The sequence below is a fragment of the Salvia miltiorrhiza genome, chromosome 4 (assembly GCF_028751815.1).
Source record: "Salvia miltiorrhiza cultivar Shanhuang (shh) chromosome 4, IMPLAD_Smil_shh, whole genome shotgun sequence".
NCBI lineage: Eukaryota > Viridiplantae > Streptophyta > Magnoliopsida > Lamiales > Lamiaceae > Salvia > Salvia miltiorrhiza.
The window spans coordinates 7,727,137-7,748,833 of record NC_080390.1 but is presented as its reverse complement, the minus strand read 5'-3'; the positions used below and the strand labels follow the sequence as shown (position 1 = coordinate 7,748,833).

Here is a 21,697-nt window from a genome sequence, read left to right as displayed (position 1 = left end):
AATGAACATGTTCAATATATTACACCAAGTTCGTCAGAACAGAACTATTGCGCAGATCCAGCCGCGGCGAAATTGCCTCTATCTCTCCAGGCCCTCCGAACAGAACTACTGTGCACAACACCGGCCGTTGCGCGAATCAGCCAGCCGCACAAGGCGCGACCTTCACTTCCAGCAACCAGACTTTTCTCCCGACGCCGAGCAGCACGCCGTCAGTCCTTGCAAGTGTCAGGAAGTCGTGCAGGCCGCCGCCTTGATTTCCAGACGCGAATCCCTTTGTGGTGAGAGAGGGAAGGCGACGCAGCGGACAGAGGCAGCAGCGGCTCCTTCTAGGCCGTCCGCTGCCGGAGATGCGAGAGAAGGATGAGGAGAGACGGCGGTGGTGGCGCTCCTTCCTTGGTCGTCCGTTGCCGAAAATGCGAGAGACGGATAAGTGGGAGGCGAGCGGCGGCGGCGACGTTCCCTAATTGACCGTCTGCCGTCGGTTACGCGAGAGACGGAGAGAGGGACGATGCCGGAGATGGTTCTCGGCGATGAAGCGTTTTGGCAAAACGGAGATTAAAAACTGGGTGCAGACTTTCAGAAATTGATTCAGCGATGAAGATATTTCATGAAACCTAGAATATTGCTCCATTCTAACAAATTAGATCACACCATAATAGAATTTGCGTAATTTTCAGGATTGGATCAACATACCAAATTCTGTGAGTTCGAGATTACATAATTGTCCTTCTGCGATTGATAAAGGATAACTAAACAATTTTTAATTACATTAAAAATCATATCAAGAAATAATATGGACCCTTGATTGAGATTAGATGAATGGATTAGATGTGGTCTTTGTTCTTTATCTATAGAAGTGATTGTAATAGAATGCAACCCTATATATATATATATATATATATATATATATATATATATGAACATGTATTTTATGTATTTATGCGTGATTTTTCATTTTCACAAAAAGACGTAGTTCTCACAAGATCCTTCCCATATATATATATAGGGGAAGGAGAGAGAGAAAGTGAGTAAAATAATCAAACCGAGCAAAATGAGAATCATGGGCTGGCTACTTTGAATAAAAAGAGGCCAATGTCTTGTTATGGGAGACAAAGACATTTTTTCTCGATGGATCAGTTTGCTTAGTTGCCGACACCAACAAATGACACCAACAAAGCAAGTGTATATACTTGGATTTGTTGAGAAGCCTGCCTCTCGAATTGGATGTTGATTTTAAAGTGAAGCAAAAAAAAAGAAAAAAGTCGTGCCGTATTTCTGGCTCGCTTTTGTAGTACACAAAGCGTTTAAAAATTAAATTAGATAATCCATATTTGACTTTGAACCAGATCAAGATTTATGCAAGTTCATTTTTTGAAATTAAAACAAACAGTACTAATAATCAATCAACAGAGGAGAGTTCAAAGATAAAAATCAATTCTGCAAATCTCTATTGAGCTAATATACATATGCAACTAGTTCCCCAAAACCTTCCAAGCAGTTATATTATAGCTCAAACCAAATTGCACTGATTCCGCGCACCTCGCATTATATACAAAGACAAGACAATCCAACGAAGCTTAGATGCTGGTTGAGATAGGCGCTCGATCTTTTTGGAGTTGCATCAACGGCCAAAATATATCCAGCCGATGGAAGCTTCCTGAGGTCTGCAAAGGAGACTCGGCAGTTCATTAAACCACCCAAATAAGAAATGCATGATTGTTCTATAACATATTTGACGTCCTACCCGAAATGAAGTTTGTTTTGAAGATGACATAACTAGAATGTTCAAGCAAAGAATTGGAGATCTCTATGTTACAACTAAGGCAACCTGCACCTGTCCATGACCAACTTCAATGCAGCAAAAATCGAGGTTCTTGATAGGGCGTATTTATTGGTGTTTGTTTTGGAGAGTTTGCATAAGGAGAAGTGGATGGATTTGACAGCTCAAGTATTCCAATCATCTATAATCATTCTGTAACTAAATATGTGTTACTTTGAGACCATAGTGTTCTCTTCTTGGCATGAAATTGATGGATTTTTTTATCCTTTTGTGGTCCATCAGCAATTCAAGTATTTTATTCAACAATGAAACTTATATGTTTGTACGAAAGCAATACCTCAACAATGAAGTGGGCCCATGATGAATTATCAGTGGTTTTCTCCATCACACCTTTGAGGATGGTTAATTTCAGACGATGAATCACATCAGCAATCTCTAGAAAGCGATCATGATCAATGCAGACCATCTGTTTAAAGGGCAAGACATGAGGAAGGTGTCAAATCTCGATGGTATACATCACAATAGCATCAAAGCAGAACATGATGTTGCATTTCTTTCCTTCTAGAAGAGCACAAGCATTTAACAGGCATACCTGTATAAGCATGTGTCTAGGATGATCCAGATCTTTCACAATTATAGGGCAAAAATGTTGCTCGCTTCCTAGTTCTACAGCCCAGCTTGTCCCATCTTGATGGCTACACTTGACTTCAGCTTGTTTTGTTGTATTTTCATCAACTTCCTGAAAAAGAAATTGAACATTAAATTTCTCAAAATGCCAACCCTCTACACTATGGAGAGGGACAAAATTATTTCCCAAAGGCGCGTGAATTTCATAGAAAGGGGAGTACAGATGGCCAAATGCATAAAGCTTTCAAAGTTCAATCCTGTGGAGCAGCATGCATAGGTTTTACAAGATTCTTACCTCTTCCAGAATTGGGTGCCTCAACTTATCAGCCCGATTGGTCACATTTCTTAAAAAGAGCATGTGCTTTATGGTTTTGTCCAGGAGTCCGTCGATGCTACACTGCATTTATAATAGGAAATAGGTTAGCAGCTATTTGAAAATATGGAAGAAAAGGAGTATCGAGGATATATTGCAAATGCAAACAGCACTTGCCTTTTCACTGTTTGGTACGAGCTCCCTTAGCTCCTTGATCCGGTCTTGAATCAACTGCCTATCCCGTGGTCGAGGCCTTTGATTATCACCACTGCGTGCCCTTTTCTTGCTGGTAGTTAATAATCTTGATAATTTTCTTTGGTTCATGGGATCATGTCCCTTTCTTGGTTGCTGCTTATCAGACAGTGAACTAATCTTGCTTTCTACTGAAGATACTGAAGCAGAGAAATTAGATGTGGTATCTAGTCTCACTGAAGCACTGTGTTTGGATTGACCACGAGCTTTGGAAAAACCACGAGATGGCATATTAATTGAGGTAATATTGGACATGTCAGATGAATTATCATCAAAACTGTTGCTTGTATTAGCAACAACAGTTTCGGAGAGGTGCTCCACTTCCACTTGTTTCACAGGAAATCCAACAGACTCCACTCCTGACACATCCACGGTGCCAGAAGGCACCCTGTCACCAATGGAGTGGCAAGCAACATCTTGACCCAAGATAGATTCTCCATAAATAAGTTCGTGAGGTTTATCCGGTACAACTTCCCCAAGAGCTTTGCCCAGTCCAAAGGCCTCGGGGAAGTTGAAAAGGTTGCTTCCACTCTCACAAATGGCATTGTCAAAGTCATTACCTACAGATGTTGGTTCAGTTCCACCTTCTTCAAAGTTATAATCCATTAATTCATTCACGAAATCCCCACACATCCTCCTATTCAACTCATAACAATGAGGTGATACCCTAAGTCTTTCTTCATGAATAAATCTCGAGATTTCGTCTTCATAATCTGCATATGATAATTGACATGGTTCAGGTACATGAATCATACCCATCCATTGCTGATTCATTTCTCTTTCGGCCACATTCTCATGGTTATCTTCTACATGCCTCTCAGATGAGTTGTATAAATCTTGGAACTTGAACACCGGCACCATCTGATTTGCAATTGAGTAAAGATCTTCTACAGCATGAATGTAATTTTGATCCTCAGTTACTTTTTCTGTGGTAACAGTTGATGGCTCCTCTAAATAATCCATGAAAGTAGACATTAGGGAGACATATCCATCACTTTCTTTATGAGTATCAAACTTATTTTTGAGATAAACAACTACTGCTGCATCTTCAGCCACCTGATTCATTATATAGCTAATTAAGTTAGATGGCACAATTACTAATTGAAACCCAAGAAAAAGTAAAACAAGAAAAGGAAAAGGGAGGAACAGAGACAGCAAATCTGATTGGATGCCCAGGAACAAACTAATTTCCCAATACAAACAGAAAGAAGTGCCATTTATTAGTGACTATTTGCTTAAAGTAAGGCAACAGAAAAAAGACCACAGTTATAGAAGGAGAAGGCAGAAAATAATAATAATGTGAGACAGAATACACACCATTTCCAATGATCCAAGCTGTAGAACTCCATCAGGAATTACAGGCAGAAGCAATATTGTCTGCATGAGCATTGCATAAACATCATCATATTTTATAAAGGTTTTAATCCACCATTTTTCACTTAAGTAACACATAGTGGTTAAAACATAAAATGCAGTATCAGAAACACTTTAGAAAATATATGAAACACCATAATCTAAATCATCAATTTGCTAACCTTTATGCCAGCCGCAAATTGAAGCAGCCATTCATCTGGATACTGTTATAGAAAGAAAGCAATAAGAGTCTGTTTCAACTTGAATAATACTTCCTCCGTCCACAAAAAGTAGTCCTTTTTTGCCATTTTGGGATGTCCACAAAAATCAGTCCCTTTCCATTTTTGGAAACAATCTATGATCTATCACATGGTGGGCCCTATTCTCCACTCACAATACAATTAATAATCATTATAAACACTACTTTATAAGTGGGACTTTTTCTCCACTCACAATACAATAACTATTTTTATTAAAACTCGTGTCGTCCCTTATTAGGGCAATTTTTTGTGGACGGATGGAGTAGTAAATAAAAAGAACCAACAGATCGAACATTGTATCAAGAGATAGACCTTAGCAACTAAAATGGAATTCAAAACATCAGTTTGTATGCTGTCTGCATATATCCAGCGAGCATTTCCCTTGAAAGCTGCTTCCCCGACCACCCTGTTTGATTGTAGAATATGAGTACAGTTTATCACATATAATAGGATCTCTATCTAGATTTTAGAGGTTGTATTCGATGAACGAAAAAGCAACCATTTACGTGCAGAGCCACTTTTCTTTGCTGAACATAGGTCATTCATGACACCTCAAACATGATGAGGAAAGAACAAAATGATGATGCACATCCCATAGGAGTAAGAGTAGTAAGTTAATGTAATAAATATATAATATAAATATTATAAATTGTACGCAAGAAGAGAGATCATTTAAGTTACCCTTTCCCCACTACATGAGAAGAACGCGACATTTCAGCAACTGCATATCCAACTAGATGGTCGCCAGGAGTTCCATCAAGCAGACTTGGTGTTAGAGACGATGACAAAATCATATTTGAGCTTTTGAAGTACAAATCTTCTACCGGGCTCACCATGGCATCTCTTGGCTTTGAAATGTCACAAAAGCCATCTTCCCATGCCAAAATCCTGAAAAGTAAGGTCGTTTGGCTTTTAGATTTGTATATGGTTTCTGTAATACATAACGCAAGCACTGATATTTAAGCATTCTACTTTAAAGGGCATGATGTTGTTGGAGTAAGATATGCCATGAGAGAGAAGGGAACTTGATGTAAAAAAGTAAATATCATTTCACAGTAGATAGGCAACTGCTGTGCAGTAAAAGAAAATGCAAGTTAACCATAAAAAAGTTGAAGACGAACAACAGGACAGGAACCTGGAGTCTAGATATTTTTTAATGCCATATTAATTGATAATCTTGAGATGCAAAGTTGTTGTGATCATATTCTTCTACAAGCACCCACATAAAAGTTGAACCCAATAAGCAATGACTTAAGAGGATAACTGGTGAAAACCATGGGAGAAAGTTTTCCCCATTGTCTTTATTTATTTAAAACTCTCAATAAGTTGAAGATCCAATTCTAAGGAAAACAAAGCACAAGCCAATTCCACACTGCACATACTACTCATGATTATGGCAAGCTCAGAGAAAAGGCACTAAGCAGGCCAGAAAGTGTAATTTCAAACTTTTCATCAGGCCATCACTATTCATAGTATGCCAATTCATTTTAGATGATGCAGAAACTTACAATTCTGAAAAAGTTTATAATAATTCCTGCTCTTTGTCTTTATTATCTTGAAACCACAAAAATGCTGAATATAGAATGGCTCAAGAGAAGAAATAAGAGAATTCAGGTCAAGAGTCGACTTACATATCATCTTGATGCTTAAGCTTCCAGAACACTGCATAATTCCAAGGAGAATTGCAGCAAAGAGTTTGGAGGAATGGCCGCAAGAATCTACTCCCCATGGATTAATATGTTACGAACAAAATTAAAGATACGTTGCAACAAAAATCAGCCAACCAGTTAGATCAAAACAATCACTAACTTCCGCGATATGAACCTCGTCCTGCCTGTACAATCCATAGACCAGCTCTTCGTTTCATTGGTGGCTCCATTGGTTTAACTAAATCCAACATTTCTTCAACTTTTATGGGTTGGTACAAGGATTATAGAAGGAGAAAATCAATGGGAAGAAAGAACACAGAATTTTCTGCCAGAAATCTCCATGATCTCGTAACTGGTTGATTTGCAAGACAAATATCAATCGAGAAATAAACGCAAGAAAGAAGTTCCAAACTGCTCAAGCGAACCACCAGGAATTTCTGTAGCGAAAAGGTTGCTATTATGTAACCGATACAAAAGCAAGAAAGCTGCTTTATTGTAAGCTATGAACTGGCACAAAACTCAGGAACTGCAATTACAGGTGGAACTAGCTGAGAGCCTGAGAAGTAAGATGAAATTCAAGAAATCAGCCAGGATTCCACTCAAACTATTAACCATAGTCATCTCAGCTCTCAGAAGCAGGTAATTTCATAATATTCCAACAGAAAATGTGCCAGACAAACAAATCACCTGGAATAAACATCATATTGAGGCAAATATTTCCATGACAGTTCCTAAAACTGCGCTTCAGCTTTAGATTATAGTATATTACTTACTAACTAAAAATATTTTCGTCATTTCATATGATGTAACTTTATGCTTTAATAGATGCACCTTTTCCTTTTCATCACTACTGATCCGGATATAGCTAAGTTAAGTAAAAATTGGATGCATCAATTTCCACTTATAGACACTACTATTTTCCACATGTCTTTCCCAACAAACAAAAGCTAAGAGAACTTAAATTAGCAAATTTCATCTTCATAACACGTTTTGCAGTTCAAATCAGAACATAAAGATGAGAAATAAAAACTTTATGCACTGAACCTGCAAACCACAATCAACTGAAAATATAACAATTAACTCAAAAGCGATTTCATGAATTTTAATTCATGAAATTTTTTTCCTGATCCTAATCCATCAATGCACAATAAAATTAATAATGAAACTTACACTGCTGAAACAGCACTTCAAATGACAGAATCGTGATAGAGTTCAAACTCGTTAACCTCCATTTCTGATTATTAAACAGAAATTTAAGCTCTATGGAACTGGAATTTTGGTGTCGGTTTTGGGACGATACAGTAGAATGAGAATCTAATGGAGAAACAAGGCGATGGCTTTTGCTTTTTTGGTGGGAAGACTTTTAAGAGCTAGTTTTCGTTTATATTAAATATAGTAATAGTAATATATAAATATGCATACATCTTTGTAAATATGTGTTTATATATAAGTCTACTTCAAAAAATATAAATATTGGGCTGATGGCCCAGACAGTGAGTGGGCTGCTAGTGATTGGATGAAGGCCCTTTTTCTATTGTTTATTGTCGTTTTCCGGATTTGAAATCTTTCCAAAGTTGGATTTAATGATTCCTCGGGAGGGGGTGGGATTCCGGGCCCACTTCCCCGTTGAAATTACTTTTAAAAATTAAAAATGCATTGAACTGAGAGGGCTGACCTGCGCTGGGCCGCCTAAGCAGGTAGCAGGTAAGGTAACTATAAAATTAACATTACTATTTAAATTTAATAATATTTAAACTGTATAAGACAAATACTTCACAAATTAAAACAAAATATTACAGACTACCGTTGTCAGGTCATAATAATGCCTTTATAATAGAAAACTAGCATTAAATCCGTCGAATTTCGACGGGAATCATTTTATGTCATCATTTATAAGTATTTTATGTTATTTTTATTATTATAGCATATGAAATACTAGTTTATATATAAATTATTTCTTTAATTAATTGATATGATCAAATTAAATTAGTAATACAATATTTGAAATAATATTAATCTTAATCACTTTCGCCAATTAAATATAGGTTGTGATAATAAAAATATATTTTTATATAAATATTCATTTGATGAAGTTTATAAAAAGTTGATGTGGGATTGAAGATTTTAAAAGAAAAAAATATATAAATTTAAAGTATGATATGATGTGCGATTGATGTGTCGCAATTGCTATTAATCGTATATCGATAATATTTACTCTCTCCGTCACTCAAATATTTTCCTTTTTTTTTTCTATTTTGGTTCGTCCCCAAAACATCTTCCTAACATAGTTTTGGAAACAATTTCACTAATTATTATTCTTACAATTTCACTTTTTGTGGGACTCGTTATCCACTTTCACTAACTACCACTCTTATAATTTTCAATTTTTTGTGGGACCCATTCTCAACTTATCAAATACTCCCTCCGTCCCAGCTTTTAGTATCCAACTTTCCTTTTTTGGCCATCCCACATTTTAGTACCCATTTTTATTTTTGGTAAAAGTAGGTGGGGCCCTTACTCCACTTTAATTATTTTAACTCTCGCATAAAATGTGGGACCCTTATTCCACTCACAACACATCAATCACTTTATTAAAACCCGTGCCGTTCTCAACTGGATACCAAAAGCCGGGACGGAGGGAGTACATAACTAACTTTTATTAAAACTCGTGTCATCCTCTCTTAGGAAGATGTTTGGGGGACGGAGGGAATATTAAGTAGAAATGTACAAATAAATAAAAATGAATGAGAATTGAGGAAAATTAGAATGAAGTGATTATATGATGTCACATAGGATATGATTTATTTTGCTATAATGTAAAAATTGATTAGAAATATATAAATAGATAAGAATGAATGAGAATTGAAGAAAATTAGAATGAAGTGATTATACGATGTCACGTAGGATAAGATTTATTTTGCTATAATATATGTAGGATTTATAATTAAATGGATATGTTGGATTTATCTAATAGTTTTATACAATTATTTAATAGTACAGACTTTATCTAATAGTTTTATACGATTATTTAATAGTATATAATTTATCTATAAATTTATATGATTATTTAATAGTTTTTAAATGTAAAAATTGATTTGAAATGTATAAATAAATAAGAATGAATGAGAATTGAGGAAAATTAGAATGAAGTGATTATAAGATGCCACGTAAGATAGGATTTATTTTGCTATAATGTGAAAATTGATTAGAAATATATAAATAGATAAGAATGAATGAGAATTGAGGAAAATTAGAATGGAGTGATTATACGATGCCACGTAGGATAAGATTTATTTTGCTATTATATACGTAGGATTAGTAATTTAACACTCAGTAAAACTTATCAGTGATGTAAAAAAATCATGTTTATGATTAAATTAAAAGGGCAAAGGGCAAAGTTTTCAATTTGAAATTAAATTTAAAATAATTTTTTGAATGGTACTCTCCTTCGTCTCACAACAAGTATCCTAATTTATTTTGACACGAAAATTTAGGTGGATATGATTAAAGAATAAAAAATAGAAAGTGATGAAGCACATGTTTATTTTGTGAGAGGAATAAATTAAAGCGGAGATAATTAAAAGATAAAAAGGTAAAAAAATAGTGGAACCCTCTTTCTTATTTTAGAAAAATCACACTTATTGTGGGACAACTCAAAAAGGGAAATATAACACTTATTATGACACAGAGGAAGTAATCTTTTAGTTATAATAAAATTGAAGATTTATTTATAAATTATATTTTACTTTTTCTCTTTATCTTCTTCTCTTTTTTTTTCTTTCTAAAATTGTGAAGTTCAACTAATTATAAAATATTTAGTATACATATTAAATTAAAAATCATGATAAAAGCTTTAATTTGATAGTATGTAAATATTTGATTTAAATGTAAAAGTTATATTTATTTAACAATAAATTTTAAAAAAAATATATCTCTCATCTTTTTTGGATAAATCTATTTTCAATTTTTTTTTCTTTCATTTTTTGCTTTTTCTTAACCTTTTTATAATATCAATTTTTATTATTATCATTTTTAAAAAATATCTAGCTCAAATATATCCATTTAAAATTATTTTTTTTTATTATGTTATGATATAAAAAAAATAGTATCAATTTTATATAAAGGGTAAATATCATTAAAACCCCTGAACTATACCCGCTTTATCAAAAATACCCTGAAACTTTCGAAATGTTCTCTAAATCCTCAAACTATCGGGGTTTTATCAAATATATCCCGTATCTATTTTCCGGTCACCAGAAACGTGATGTGGCTCGTCGGATGCCACAATGTAATTTTTATTCTATTTTTTTAAAATGACATGACAGAAACGACTTTGTTTCGTATCATATCATTTTTAAAAAATCCGCTATGGAATTTAAAATTCACTTCTATCGTGTTTGAAATTCACGCTAATACAATATAAGTTATTCTTCTATCGTGTTTATTCCTAATTCTAGGTTATTAGCGTCAATTTCAAACACGATAAAAGTGAATTTTAAATTTCAGAGTATATTTTTTAAATGATATGATACGAAACGACGTTGTTTTTGCCATTACATTTGAACAAAAATAGATGCAGATATATTTGTTAAAAATCTAATAGTTTGAGGGTTTAGAGAACATTTTGAAAGTTTCAGGATATTTTTAATAAAACGGATATACGTCAGGAATTTTCATGATATTAACCCTTATATAAATATATAAAAACATTAATGAACAGGGTGCAGTTATTACTCAAAAATATCCCTCAAAAGTTCGTTTAGAGAATAGAGACACTCCACTAATCGGTACATTTTATAGAATTACATTAGAACAATTAATAGAGTAATAATTAATAATTTAACAGTGATAGTGATAAATCTATAATTGAAACCTATCGGATCTACGGTGGAGATTCAGTATCGTCTACCTGTGTTCCCATGATTCACCGATCTTTCAGAGAATTTCTAGAGAGGAAAAGAAAGAGAAGGATTCTCAAAGCAATAAAAGAGAGAGCGTGTGTTTTTTTTCATCATCGTAGGTATTTATAGGTATTACAGTCGGGGTAAAGTAGTAAATTCGTTTGGTCATCTATTTCGCGTGCTCGCCATTAGACTAATTAGGGTTATTACTAGACTATAACTTGTCAGGTCATTGTCCCCTAACTACAGAGCTGGATTCTGTCCTCATCATCCTGCTCTGGATTTCCTTCCTCGAAGCAGACTTCTACTCTTTGGCTCTACTCTGCTAAGTAGCTCCGCCTTCTGGCAAATTGTCTCTGGCGTGTAGCTCCGCGCTCTGGTTCTGACTTTAGTTCTGGTCACTTGGCTATGACCCTGTCTCTGACAACTTAGTTCTGGCTCTGACTCTAATAGCTTAGCTCTGACTCTAGATCTGGCAGCTTGGCTCTGGCTCTGACTCTAATAGCTTAGCTCTGACTCTGGACCTAATTAGTTCTGTCGTGCCCTATTCTGGTGAGGCGGCCTTCAGCAGTGCTGCCTCTAGTGAAGCGAGCTCTGGTATTGCTAAGCATTATACCGATAAGTGTCTTAGCCTTTGCCGGTATTTCATTCTGGTTTTCCAAGTGAGGCCACGTGTCTTGATCTTAGGGCCTCGCGTATTTCACCCCTCATTAGCTACTCCCCCCCTGGTATGGTCAGACGAAACCTTCCAGAGTCTGATCATTCGCCGACTCTACTCTTGAAGCTAATAGCTACTCCCCCCTTGGTATGGTCAGACGAGACCTTCCAGAGTCTGATCATCCATCGACTCTTTTCTTGAAGCTAATAGCTACTCCCCCTGGTATCGTGCGCGTACTTTAGGAGTCAAGTACGATTCTGTTGCTGTTTTCGGGCTATGAATGTCCCTTGTTTTGATCATTTGTGATGTGTACTCTGAGTGTTCTGTATAACATTCTGCTCTGTTTCTTATGTTCTGGCAACCAGTTGTGTATACATAATTTTCTGCTCTGTGTTTTAGCGTTTCCTCTCACTCTGGCTCTGGCTCTGACAACCAGAGCCGTCTTTTCTTTAGTTGTTCGCTCTGTTAACGTATGCTCTTGCTCTGATGCTCTGACAGCCAGAGTTGTCTCTACTCTAGCTGTTTGCTCTGTTAGTATATGCTCTTGCTCTGATGCTCTGACAACCAGAGTTGTCTCTGCTCTAGCTGTTTGCTCTGTTAGTATATGCTCTTGCTCTGATGCTCTGACAACCAGAGTTATCTCTGCTCTAGCTGTTTGCTCTGTTAGTATATGCTCTTGCTCTGATGCTCTGACAACCAGAGTTGTCTCTGCTCTAGCTGTTTGCTCTGTTAGTATATGCTCTTGCTCTGATGCTCTGACAACCAGAATTGTCTCTGCTCTAGTTGTTTGCTCTGTTAGTATATGCTATTGCTCTGATGCTCTGACAACCAGAGTTGTCTTTGAGTTTTTGAAAAACACAGGGAGGGTTATCCACCCCTAGTCCCCCATCCCCCCAGTATCGTGCGCGTACTTTAGAAGTCAAGCACGATTATGAGAAGCTAGTACGTTGTTGTGTAATATTTAGTACTCTACTCTGATGCTATGCTCTGTATTTTTAACTTTGATAGTTATTGTTGTGAAAGTTGTACTCGACAATTGTTATTTACCTTGGAATGGTGTTTTGTAATTTTTGCTCTTAGTTATGCCTTGTAGCTTTGCTCTTAGCTGATGTATCGACAACCATCCGGTGTCGGTTTAGCAATTTGCTCTGTAGCTATGCTCTGTAGCTTTGCTCTTAGCTATGCTCTGATGCCTTGACAACCATCCGGTGTCGGCATGGCAGTTTGCTCTGTAGCTTTTGCTCTTAGTTGTGCTCTGTAACTATGCTCTGTAGCTTTGCTCTTTAGCTATGCTCTGATTGTTAATATGTCGAGGTAGGAAGTAACGAAAAATAAAAAGGCAACACACGTGTGTTTCCTAAAACCAAGAATACCTTTTATTGTTGGTACCTTGGCCCCAAACATCGTTAAAACCCCAGTGGGGAAAAAGAGTATTTGGTCTATCCTGCTCTGAGTATGGTTCAGACGTAGAACTTCTTCAGTATGTTGATATTCCAAGGGCGCGTGAGTGGTCTCCCTTCGCTATCTGACAAGCGATATGCCCCTCCTCCTAGCACTTCGGTCACGATAAAAGGCCCTTCCCATGTGGCCTGGAATTTACCAATGCTCTGCAATGCGTCTGCCCTTTTCAAGACTAGATCTTCCTTGTCGAATTTCCTAACTTTTACCTTTCTATCAAAACCGGCTTTGATGATGCTCTTGTATTTGGCAGCTCTGAGAATAGCCATGTCTCTGCTTAGCTCGACGAGATCTAAGTCCAGTCGTCGTAGCTCATCATTTTGTATGGGATCGTAATGGAGTATTCGGTGTGATGCTAATTGGACTTCAACTAGTATAACAACGTTGAAACCATAGACTAGCGTGAAAGGTGCCTCTCATGTAGCTGTTATGGGATTTGTTCTGCAGTCCCATAGGACTCCGTCAAGCTCTTCCACCCATCTTTCTTTGCTCCTTTCTAGTTTCTTTTTTAATCCATCACAGATAATGCGGTTGGCTAGCTCTACTTGGCCATTGGCTTGTGGATGTGCTACCGAGACGAACCGCTGAATAATATCCAACTGTCGGCAGAATTCTTCCGTGCTCCTACTGGTGAATTGTAGGCCATTGTTAGAGACGAGGATGCGGGGAGACCCATATCGACAGCAAATATTTCTCCATATGAATTTTTGTACGGCGCAATCATCTACCTTGGCTACGGCCTCTGCCTCTGCCCATTTGGAGAAATAGTCTACGGCCACAATGAGGAAACATTTACCTCCGGGTGCGACCGATAGCTTTTCCACTATGTTTATTCCCCACTTGTCAAAGGGACATGCGGCATACATTACTCCCATAGTCTCACTCGATACATTGATCTTTGGCGCGAATTTTTAGCAAGTTGAGCACCTTTTGACGTAATCCTTTGCTTGCTCTCCCATTTCTGGCCAATAAAATCCAGCTCTGACAATTTTTCTCATGAGATCTCTATATCCGGCATGATTCCCACAGTAGCCCTGGTGTATTTTCTCCAGAGCCTGTTGCGCTTCCTCTGGCGAAAGACACTTTAGCAATGGATGAGTGAAAGACCTCTTGTAGAGTTGATTGTTGAGTAGGCAATATCGTTTGGTATAAGCAGTGTTGAAAGAGTTACACCCGGCGCACCAATTAGATTGGTCATTTTTATTAATCTCATTGGAATTTATATTAATAAAGGCATTTACTTATCTAATGTATTTGTTTTTAATAACTTATGCGATTTAGATGAAGTCCTTGGACCATAAAGAGTTATAAGATATGATCACGCATATGATGGTGATTATGAAATATGTCTTTAAAGCTTTGGTCTTAAAATAGTTCCGAGTGAAATAACTATTCAAGAAAAGGGTATTGAATTGTTGGAAACAGCTCGCACATATGATACATACTCATAAGATGAGAATGTTGCGTTTCATCAACATTAACGTAGTTGATGTAAGTGTATATATGTGGGTGCTTGTTGGAGAACAAGTACACCGAACTGACCCGATAGAAATTCTTATATGAAATTTGTTTTATCGAAATAAGAATTACTATATTATGATAGTATACGATTAGTCCTTTGACTTGAGACACCATAGTAATCTTGTATTAGTTCTATTTCATTTTGATATATTTTCTGATTGCTAGTCAATCACTAAAGATTTTATGTTGGATGAAATATGAACTTATATGGAGATTAATGAGTGGTCAATAAAGAATCTATTGATGGCTAGTCAATCAATAGATGGTCCACCAAATAAAGAATCTATTGATGGTCCACCCATAATCTTGTATTAGTTCTATTTCATTTTGATATATTTTCTGATTGCTAGTCAATCACTAAAGATTTTATGTTGGATGAAATATGAACTTATATGGAGATTAATGAGTGGTCAATAAAGAATCTATTACTTGTGAGACAAGAGAATTTCCTATAGTTTTCATTGTTCATAACTTGAAGACCGTGGCCAGGGCATAATGAATTATGTTATTGAATTCAATTTAAAATATGATTATTGGATTATTTTGAGTTTTCAATTTAATTCCATACTCAATATCCAATTGGAAAATTAGATGATAGAAGGACCGTACGTGTATGACGATTCATAATCAAAATAGGTTTACTCGCTATTTCACATAGTGCTAGATGGCCATGCTACTTGCTAGATGTTCCCATGGTTTATAGGTTCTTGAAATTAAATAGTTAATTTCAAGTGAATTAATTTATCGGATAAATTAATTAAGTTGTAATGTGTTACAAGCCTGTTACTAGTGCTAGTCGTGAACCTAAGAGGGTCACACACAATTTAGTAGAACGTGTCAGATTAAATCGATTTAATAGTTAAATCCAATTAATTAATTTGATTAATTATATTGAGACTTGTTCTAAATTAATGAGTTAATTTAGATATTCAATTAAATTAGTTTTGTTGAATATAATCGGATTAACAAGTCTGAGTCTATATTAAATTAATAGGATTAATTTTAATTAGAGATAAAGTTAATTAGATTAATTTTAAATCCAACAAAATCAGATTTATATATATATGGATATATATAACTGTATCCGGATATAAGATATCCGGATATTCTCTGGATTGGAGAAGAAGAAAAGAGGCGGCTGTCCAGCAGACGTAACCGCATAAAGATATTAATTCCATAATTAAGCGAGTTAATTATTGCGTTAATTGGGATCGTTTCTGCAAGAGTTAAAAAATGCCTTCTGCGTTGTTTTTCCTGACACTCTCTCTGCTCCGTCTCTCTCTCTGATTTCTCTAGAACACAAGAGTGCTTAGTTTTGCTAGCGAAGAACTAATCGCTTGACACGGTCGCTAAAGTGTGGACTTGATGGAGGGGATACGCTTGGATCCCTGCGAGCAACCGATTGCTTCTAATCCCGACATCAACCGGAGTGCGAAAAGGTATGAGATTCTTTTCTCGCTCTCTCATCATGTTAACGTGAAGTCGTTAATGTCGTTGGAATGAAATAATAGTTATTTCATTTATAATTTCGAAAACAATTATTTCCGCTGCGTTTTTCGACCCAATCCCAACACTCACCCGGAACATTGATCTTTGGCGCGAATTTTTGGCAAGTTGAGCACCTTTTGACGTAATCCTTTGCTTGCTCTCCCATTTCTGGCCAATAAAATCCAGCTCTGACAATTTTTCTCATAAGATCTCTATATCCGGCGTGATTCCTACAGCAACCCTGGTGTATTTCCTCCTGAGCCTGTTGCGCTTCCTCTGGCGAAAGACACTTTAGCAATGGATGAGTGAAAGACCTCTTGTAGAGTTGATTGTTGAGTAGGCAATATCGTTGGTATAAGCAGCATTGGGAGATCTCTTTATTAAGCTGCTCCCCTGTCTTGAGAAAATGAATAATGGGTGTTCGCCAATCCTCTCGTGTCTCCAGAGTGAGCATCTGTGATTTTTCGCTCTGACATGGTTCGTACAAAAGTGTTACTTTATCGCTCCAGCCCTGCTCTACTGCACTGGCCATCCGAGCAAGCAAGTCAGCTCTGTTATTCTGTGCTCTGGGGATTTGTTCCAGCTGGCATTTATGGAATTTCGACATAAGTTCTCTGGCTCTGCCATGGTAAGCAACCATTCTGTCCTCCCTTGTGTCATATTCGCCTAATAATGGCTGTACCACCAATTGTGAATCAGACTTTATAATTACATGTTCAGCCCCTAGCTCTTCTAAGAAAAGCAGGGCTCTGACCACTGCCTCATACTCTGCCTCGTTATTAGACAAACGTTGTTCATACTTGATGGTGAACTGTAGGTCATCCCGTGAAGGAGAGGATATATGAATTCCTACTCCGCATCCTTCCTTTGTCACCGAGCCATCTACGTGTGCCACCTAGGGCAACTTTTTCTCTGCTCTGGTGGTTTCTTGAAGAGAGTCAGCTAAGGCCTGTGCTTTGATGGCTGTCCGGGGCTCAAAATCCACCTCATATTCACTTAGCTCAACTACCCACTTGACCATTCTCCCCGAAAGGTCTGCTCGTCCCAAGATTTGTTTAAAGAGTAAAGATGTTCGCACAATCACTCTGTGGGCGAGAAAATAAGGTCAGAGTTTCCGTGCTGTGATCAATACTGCCAGCGTTGCCTTCTCGACTTCAGAGTAATTGAGCTCTGGTCCTTGTATTATTTTGCTGAAGAAATAAATCGGCTGCTGCTGCCCCCTTTCTTCTCTAAGAAGCACTGAGCTTAGTGACTCTGTGCCTACCGCTATGTATAGATATAGATCCTCCCCTGACATTGGTTTTGTCAGCACTGGCATTTCTGATAAATATGCTTTTAATTTTTCAAACGCACTCTGACACTCGGGTGTCCACGTAAATTTGGATCCCTTTCTTAATACCTTAAAAAATGGAAGGCTTCGGTCTGCCGATCGAGAGATGAAACGTCCCAACGCTGTGATTCTTCCATTCAAAGTTTGGACCTCTTTGACGCTCCGTGGGGGTGTCATGTTCATGATGGCCTTCGTCTTATGTTTGTTGACCTCAATCCCTTGAGGTGTGACTTGGTATCCTAAGAGCTTTCCTGTCTTGACTCCGAATGTGCATTTGCTCGGGTTCAACATTAATTTATTCCGACGAATCACCGCAAAGACTTCATCCAGATCTCGAGGGTGGGAGGCGGCTTCTCTGCTCTAGACCATCATATCATCGACATAAACTGACATGGTTTTCCCGATCTGTTCAGCGAATATATTATCCATCATACGTTGATAAGTAGCTCCCGCGTTCTTAAGACCAAACGGCATCCTAGCCCACCCAAATACTCCAGCGCATACGGCGAAGGTTGTTTTCGCGATATAATCCGGGTGCTACTGATCCGGTGATAGCCCTGATAGGCATCCATCATAGACAATAACTCACATCCAGCAGTAGAGTCTACTAGTTGATCGATTCTCGGTAGAGGGTAACAATCTTTTGGGCACGCCGCATTCAGATCTCTGTAATCTACACACATGCATCAAGTTTTCTCCTTCTTCTCGACCATTACGGCGTTAGATAACCAAATCGGATACTGCACCTCTACAATGTGTCCTGCCTTTAAGAGGGCTTGGATCTGTTCTCGAATAGCTGCATCTTTCTCAGGCCCGAAGTGTCATGTCTTTTGTATCACTAGTTTTATGGCAGAATCCACATTTAGTCGGTACTCTGCCAGGGTTCGATCGATTCCTTTTAAATCTGCCTTGGAGAAGGCAAAGACATCAGCATTTCGTCGTAAACATTCTGTAACCTGTTTTTCTATGATGGGCTCCACGTCCGTGCCCATTCTCGTGGTGAAACCAACTATTCTAGGAAAGAGCTCCACTAGCATGAAATGATCATTAGTCGCTATCATGGGCTGCTTGTCTGAGTTTGCATTAACTTCCTCGCTCATTTTCTTTCCTCCAGAGTTAACCACATGACTGAGAGATACACAGCTCTGGCAGGAGAAACAACTCTGACAGAGAAACCAACTTTTGATGGCGAGACAGCTCTAGCAGATAAACCAGCTCTGGCATGTACTGTCTCTGTTTGTCCCTCCTCTGCTCTGGCCCGTTTTCGTGAAGTCTGCGCTGTGAGGCTACGAACGTGACATTCTTTGGACAAGATTTGGTTTCCACAGACCTCTCCCACGCATCCTTCTTCCAGAGGGAACTTCATTTTGAGGTAATACATCGAAATCATAGCCTGGAAAGCGTCTAGAGCAAGGCGACCCACGATGATGTTATAACTTGGTTTGGGCAAATCCACTACCAAGAAACGTAATATACGAGTTCTAGAGGCTCCCACTTGCCCCCATATCATGGGAAATTCTATAGAACCGATCGGAGTAATGGCCTCCCCAGTAAATCCATACAGAGGTGCGCCTACTGGTTTTAGGGACGCGTTCAGAGCTATGGCTGTTAGACAGTCCTTGTAAATTATATTGACTGCGCTGCCCGTATCAACAAAGATCCTGTGAACTATGCAATTTGCCACCTCTGCTGAGAATACCAGAGCATCGCTATGCGGATGGACGATATTCCTTAGGTCAGCTATTCCGAAAGAGATTTATGGTTCTTTAGGAGTGTTGTGTATCGTCATTACGTGAGACGGATATAGGCCAACTCTGGCAGCTCGGATAGCTTATTTTTTTGCTCTATTTGACGTTGGACCATTTTCTTCCCCTATAATCATGTGCACCACTCGTCGTTCTTTGGGAGGAACATTGTTAGCTCTGTACTCCTTGTCAGTCCCATGTTGTTGCCCCTCTAGAAAATTGTCTCCTCTGTCCTGATGATGAACTGGTGGAGATTGCTTCACAAATCGATCTAATCGACCTTGCCTGATAAGGATTTCGATTTGCCTTTTCAGATTGTGACAATATTGCGTGGGGTGTCCATATGCGTTGTGGTAGAGACATAATAAATTATTGGGTCCAGGCTTGGGCTGCCCCCTTTCAAATCCTGGTGGTGGACGAAACCATGCTTCATCTTTGATCAAATTGAATTTTTTTTCTTGAGGAGTGTTCATAGGCGTAAAGTCAGTGAATTGGTTCACATTGTTCACTATTTGTTGTGGTGTTTGGGCTTCTCTGGCCATGTGAGAGAACCTCGAAGGCAATCCTCGAAAGGAGGTCCTATGCGACCTGTCGTAAGTATGGGCCTCTACTGGCTCTGCTCTGGTATTTATTTTCTTTGGTCGATTGCGCTCACTTTCAGCTCTACGGCCGGCCTTGGTTTCTTCCAACTGAATGTACCCTGGCAACTTGGCCATTATCTCATCAAAATTAGCAGGTGGGTGTATCTGTAATTCCTCGAAGAATGCACATTGTTTTAACCCTCTAACAAAAGCATAACCCTTGATCTGGAACTCAGCTATGGGGACAGCCAGAGAAGCCATAGTGAACCGCGATGCATATTCCTTGAGTGTTTCTCCTGGCTCTTGTCTGATTTCCATCAGAGATATGGCCGTCTTTGCCATCCTCCTCGAGCTAGCAAACTGACACATGAAGAGATCATGAAACTCCGCGAATGAATATATAGATCCTAGATCAAGTGTCCGAAACCATTGTTGAGCTAGGCCCGTGAGGGTGGTAAAGAAAATGCGGCACTTAATACCCTCTGAATATTGGTGAAGCATTACCACGGTCTCGAATCTTGCCATATGCACCTCTGGGTCCTCAGACCCGTCATACTCCATGTTGATCGGCTTATAATGATTAGGCAGAATGTCAGCTAGGATCTCCTCTGAGAATGGGCTGGCCTGTATTTGGGGAAGGTGAGCTCTATCCCTGGCTGGTTTCTTGTTTCGTAGGTGATTCTCGTAATAAGGCTAAGAAAAGTTCGTCCGACTCTGCTCTGGGTATGAGGAGTGAACCCATTCTTCCTCTGCTCTGACTGTCTGTTCTTCAGCCTCTGGTCGGGATTCAACATAGGCGAGACGCCTCTTTCTGGGGATGTCCGTCTTATTCTTGCCTCTTTGATTCATATCCTCACCAATGTTGTTTTGTTGCCCTTTACCTTTCATCGCCATTTCTAACTCCTGAATGTGCTTCTGCATACGTTGGACTTTTGCTTTTAGTAGCTCTGGATTCCAGAGCTGTCTCCTAGGTCTTCCTGTCCATGGGAGAGAAAGTGCCACTAGAAGTATCATATCCTTCTTCAATATTGTCCATGTCTCTTGGGAACAAAGGTCCCGTTTGCCTGAATCGCTCTGCATGGACAGATCTGGTCATGTTGCCCTTTTCCCCTGTAGGCTGCAATGTAACCCTTGGATTTCCTGCCCCTGATGACTGTAGACCTGGTATCTGTGCAAATCCCGGGTTGGTCGGATCATACGGAATTCCCAACATTTGCTTTAGACAAGTATAGTTGAATAAAGATAGCAATTGCTCTGGCATAGTAACATTGATAAGGCCTTGCCCTGGTTGGTGTGATCCAGCTAACGACAGACCAGAGTTAACCTGCAACAAGGTGGGATGTGTCGTCCGCAAAGGTGTTGACTCGACAGCACGACTTTCTTCCCATGTTCCCGTCAAACCGGGGTTGTTGGCCTCTTTTCTAAAGTCCTCATCGAGGTTTTTTGCGATGTTATTACGTTCATTTTCCTGTAAAATTGAGTCAATTCATGAGGGAAATCTCCTTTAGAAGAAGCGAGTGATTATAAAACATGATAAACTTCCGCAGGCATAACAGGGGAAAACAGGGTAAAATCATACAAATTGCGCACATGACTAGCAATAATCAGGATAATTCGGCCTAGATTTTCATTTTCCAGATCTAAACACTTATTCGTGAGTGCGTGGCATTGTTGTCATTCCAGACCTAGATCATCAAATGACCCGTTGGCACGAGGAAGGTTTTCCAGCCTATATACCACTTTGACGAGAAATAATACTGCTCAGATTGAAGGTTTTGATT

The 21,697-nt window shown here is 38.5% G+C and overlaps 2 protein-coding genes across 3 annotated transcripts; both read right to left on the bottom strand.

The window, feature by feature from the left end:
* Window positions 1–1,353: 1,353 nt before the first annotated feature.
* LOC131022546 (transcription factor EMB1444-like) lies at window positions 1,354–7,732 on the bottom strand. Of its 2 annotated transcripts, XM_057952054.1 has the most exons (11): window positions 7,405–7,732; window positions 6,217–6,790; window positions 5,267–5,473; window positions 4,898–4,991; window positions 4,508–4,549; window positions 4,290–4,349; window positions 2,898–4,028; window positions 2,703–2,804; window positions 2,373–2,519; window positions 2,118–2,246; window positions 1,354–1,664 (listed from the first exon to the last, which is right to left on the bottom strand). In XM_057952054.1, exons 2-11 carry the CDS (start codon window positions 6,312–6,314, stop codon window positions 1,578–1,580), a joined length of 2,097 nt encoding a protein of 698 aa, XP_057808037.1. In that variant the 5' UTR covers window positions 6,315–6,790; window positions 7,405–7,732; the 3' UTR covers window positions 1,354–1,577. The 2 variants fall into 2 exon arrangements, with proteins under 2 accessions (XP_057808037.1, XP_057808038.1); XM_057952055.1 differs by lacking the exons at window positions 6,217–6,790; window positions 7,405–7,732 and having other exon boundaries at window positions 5,085–5,318.
* A 10,954-nt stretch (window positions 7,733–18,686) lies between these two features.
* LOC131022931 (uncharacterized) lies at window positions 18,687–20,810 on the bottom strand. The gene is made up of 3 exons (XM_057952472.1): window positions 20,655–20,810; window positions 19,451–20,540; window positions 18,687–19,330 (listed from the first exon to the last, which is right to left on the bottom strand). Exons 1-3 carry the CDS (start codon window positions 20,808–20,810, stop codon window positions 18,687–18,689), a joined length of 1,890 nt encoding a protein of 629 aa, XP_057808455.1.
* Between the last annotated feature and the right edge of the window lie 887 nt (window positions 20,811–21,697).

Coding starts and splice junctions, on each gene's coding strand:
- LOC131022546 (XM_057952054.1), bottom strand. CDS start 6,314: ATGGGGAGTAGATTCTTGCGGCCATTCCTCCAAACTCTTTGCTGCAAT. Junction 4,992..5,266: donor TCTCATGTAGTGGGGAAAGG/GTAACTTAAATG, acceptor ACAATCAAACAG/GGTGGTCGGGGAAGCAGCTT. Junction 2,520..2,702: donor GGCACCCAATTCTGGAAGAG/GTAAGAATCTTG, acceptor TTTCTTTTTCAG/GAAGTTGATGAAAATACAAC.
- LOC131022931 (XM_057952472.1), bottom strand. CDS start 20,810: ATGGCGATGAAAGGTAAAGGGCAACAAAACAACATTGGTGAGGATATG. Junction 20,541..20,654: donor TCAGAGCAGAGGAAGAATGG/GTTCACTCCTCA, acceptor CCCCAAATACAG/GCCAGCCCATTCTCAGAGGA. Junction 19,331..19,450: donor GATTATAGGGGAAGAAAATG/GTCCAACGTCAA, acceptor CTTTCGGAATAG/CTGACCTAAGGAATATCGTC.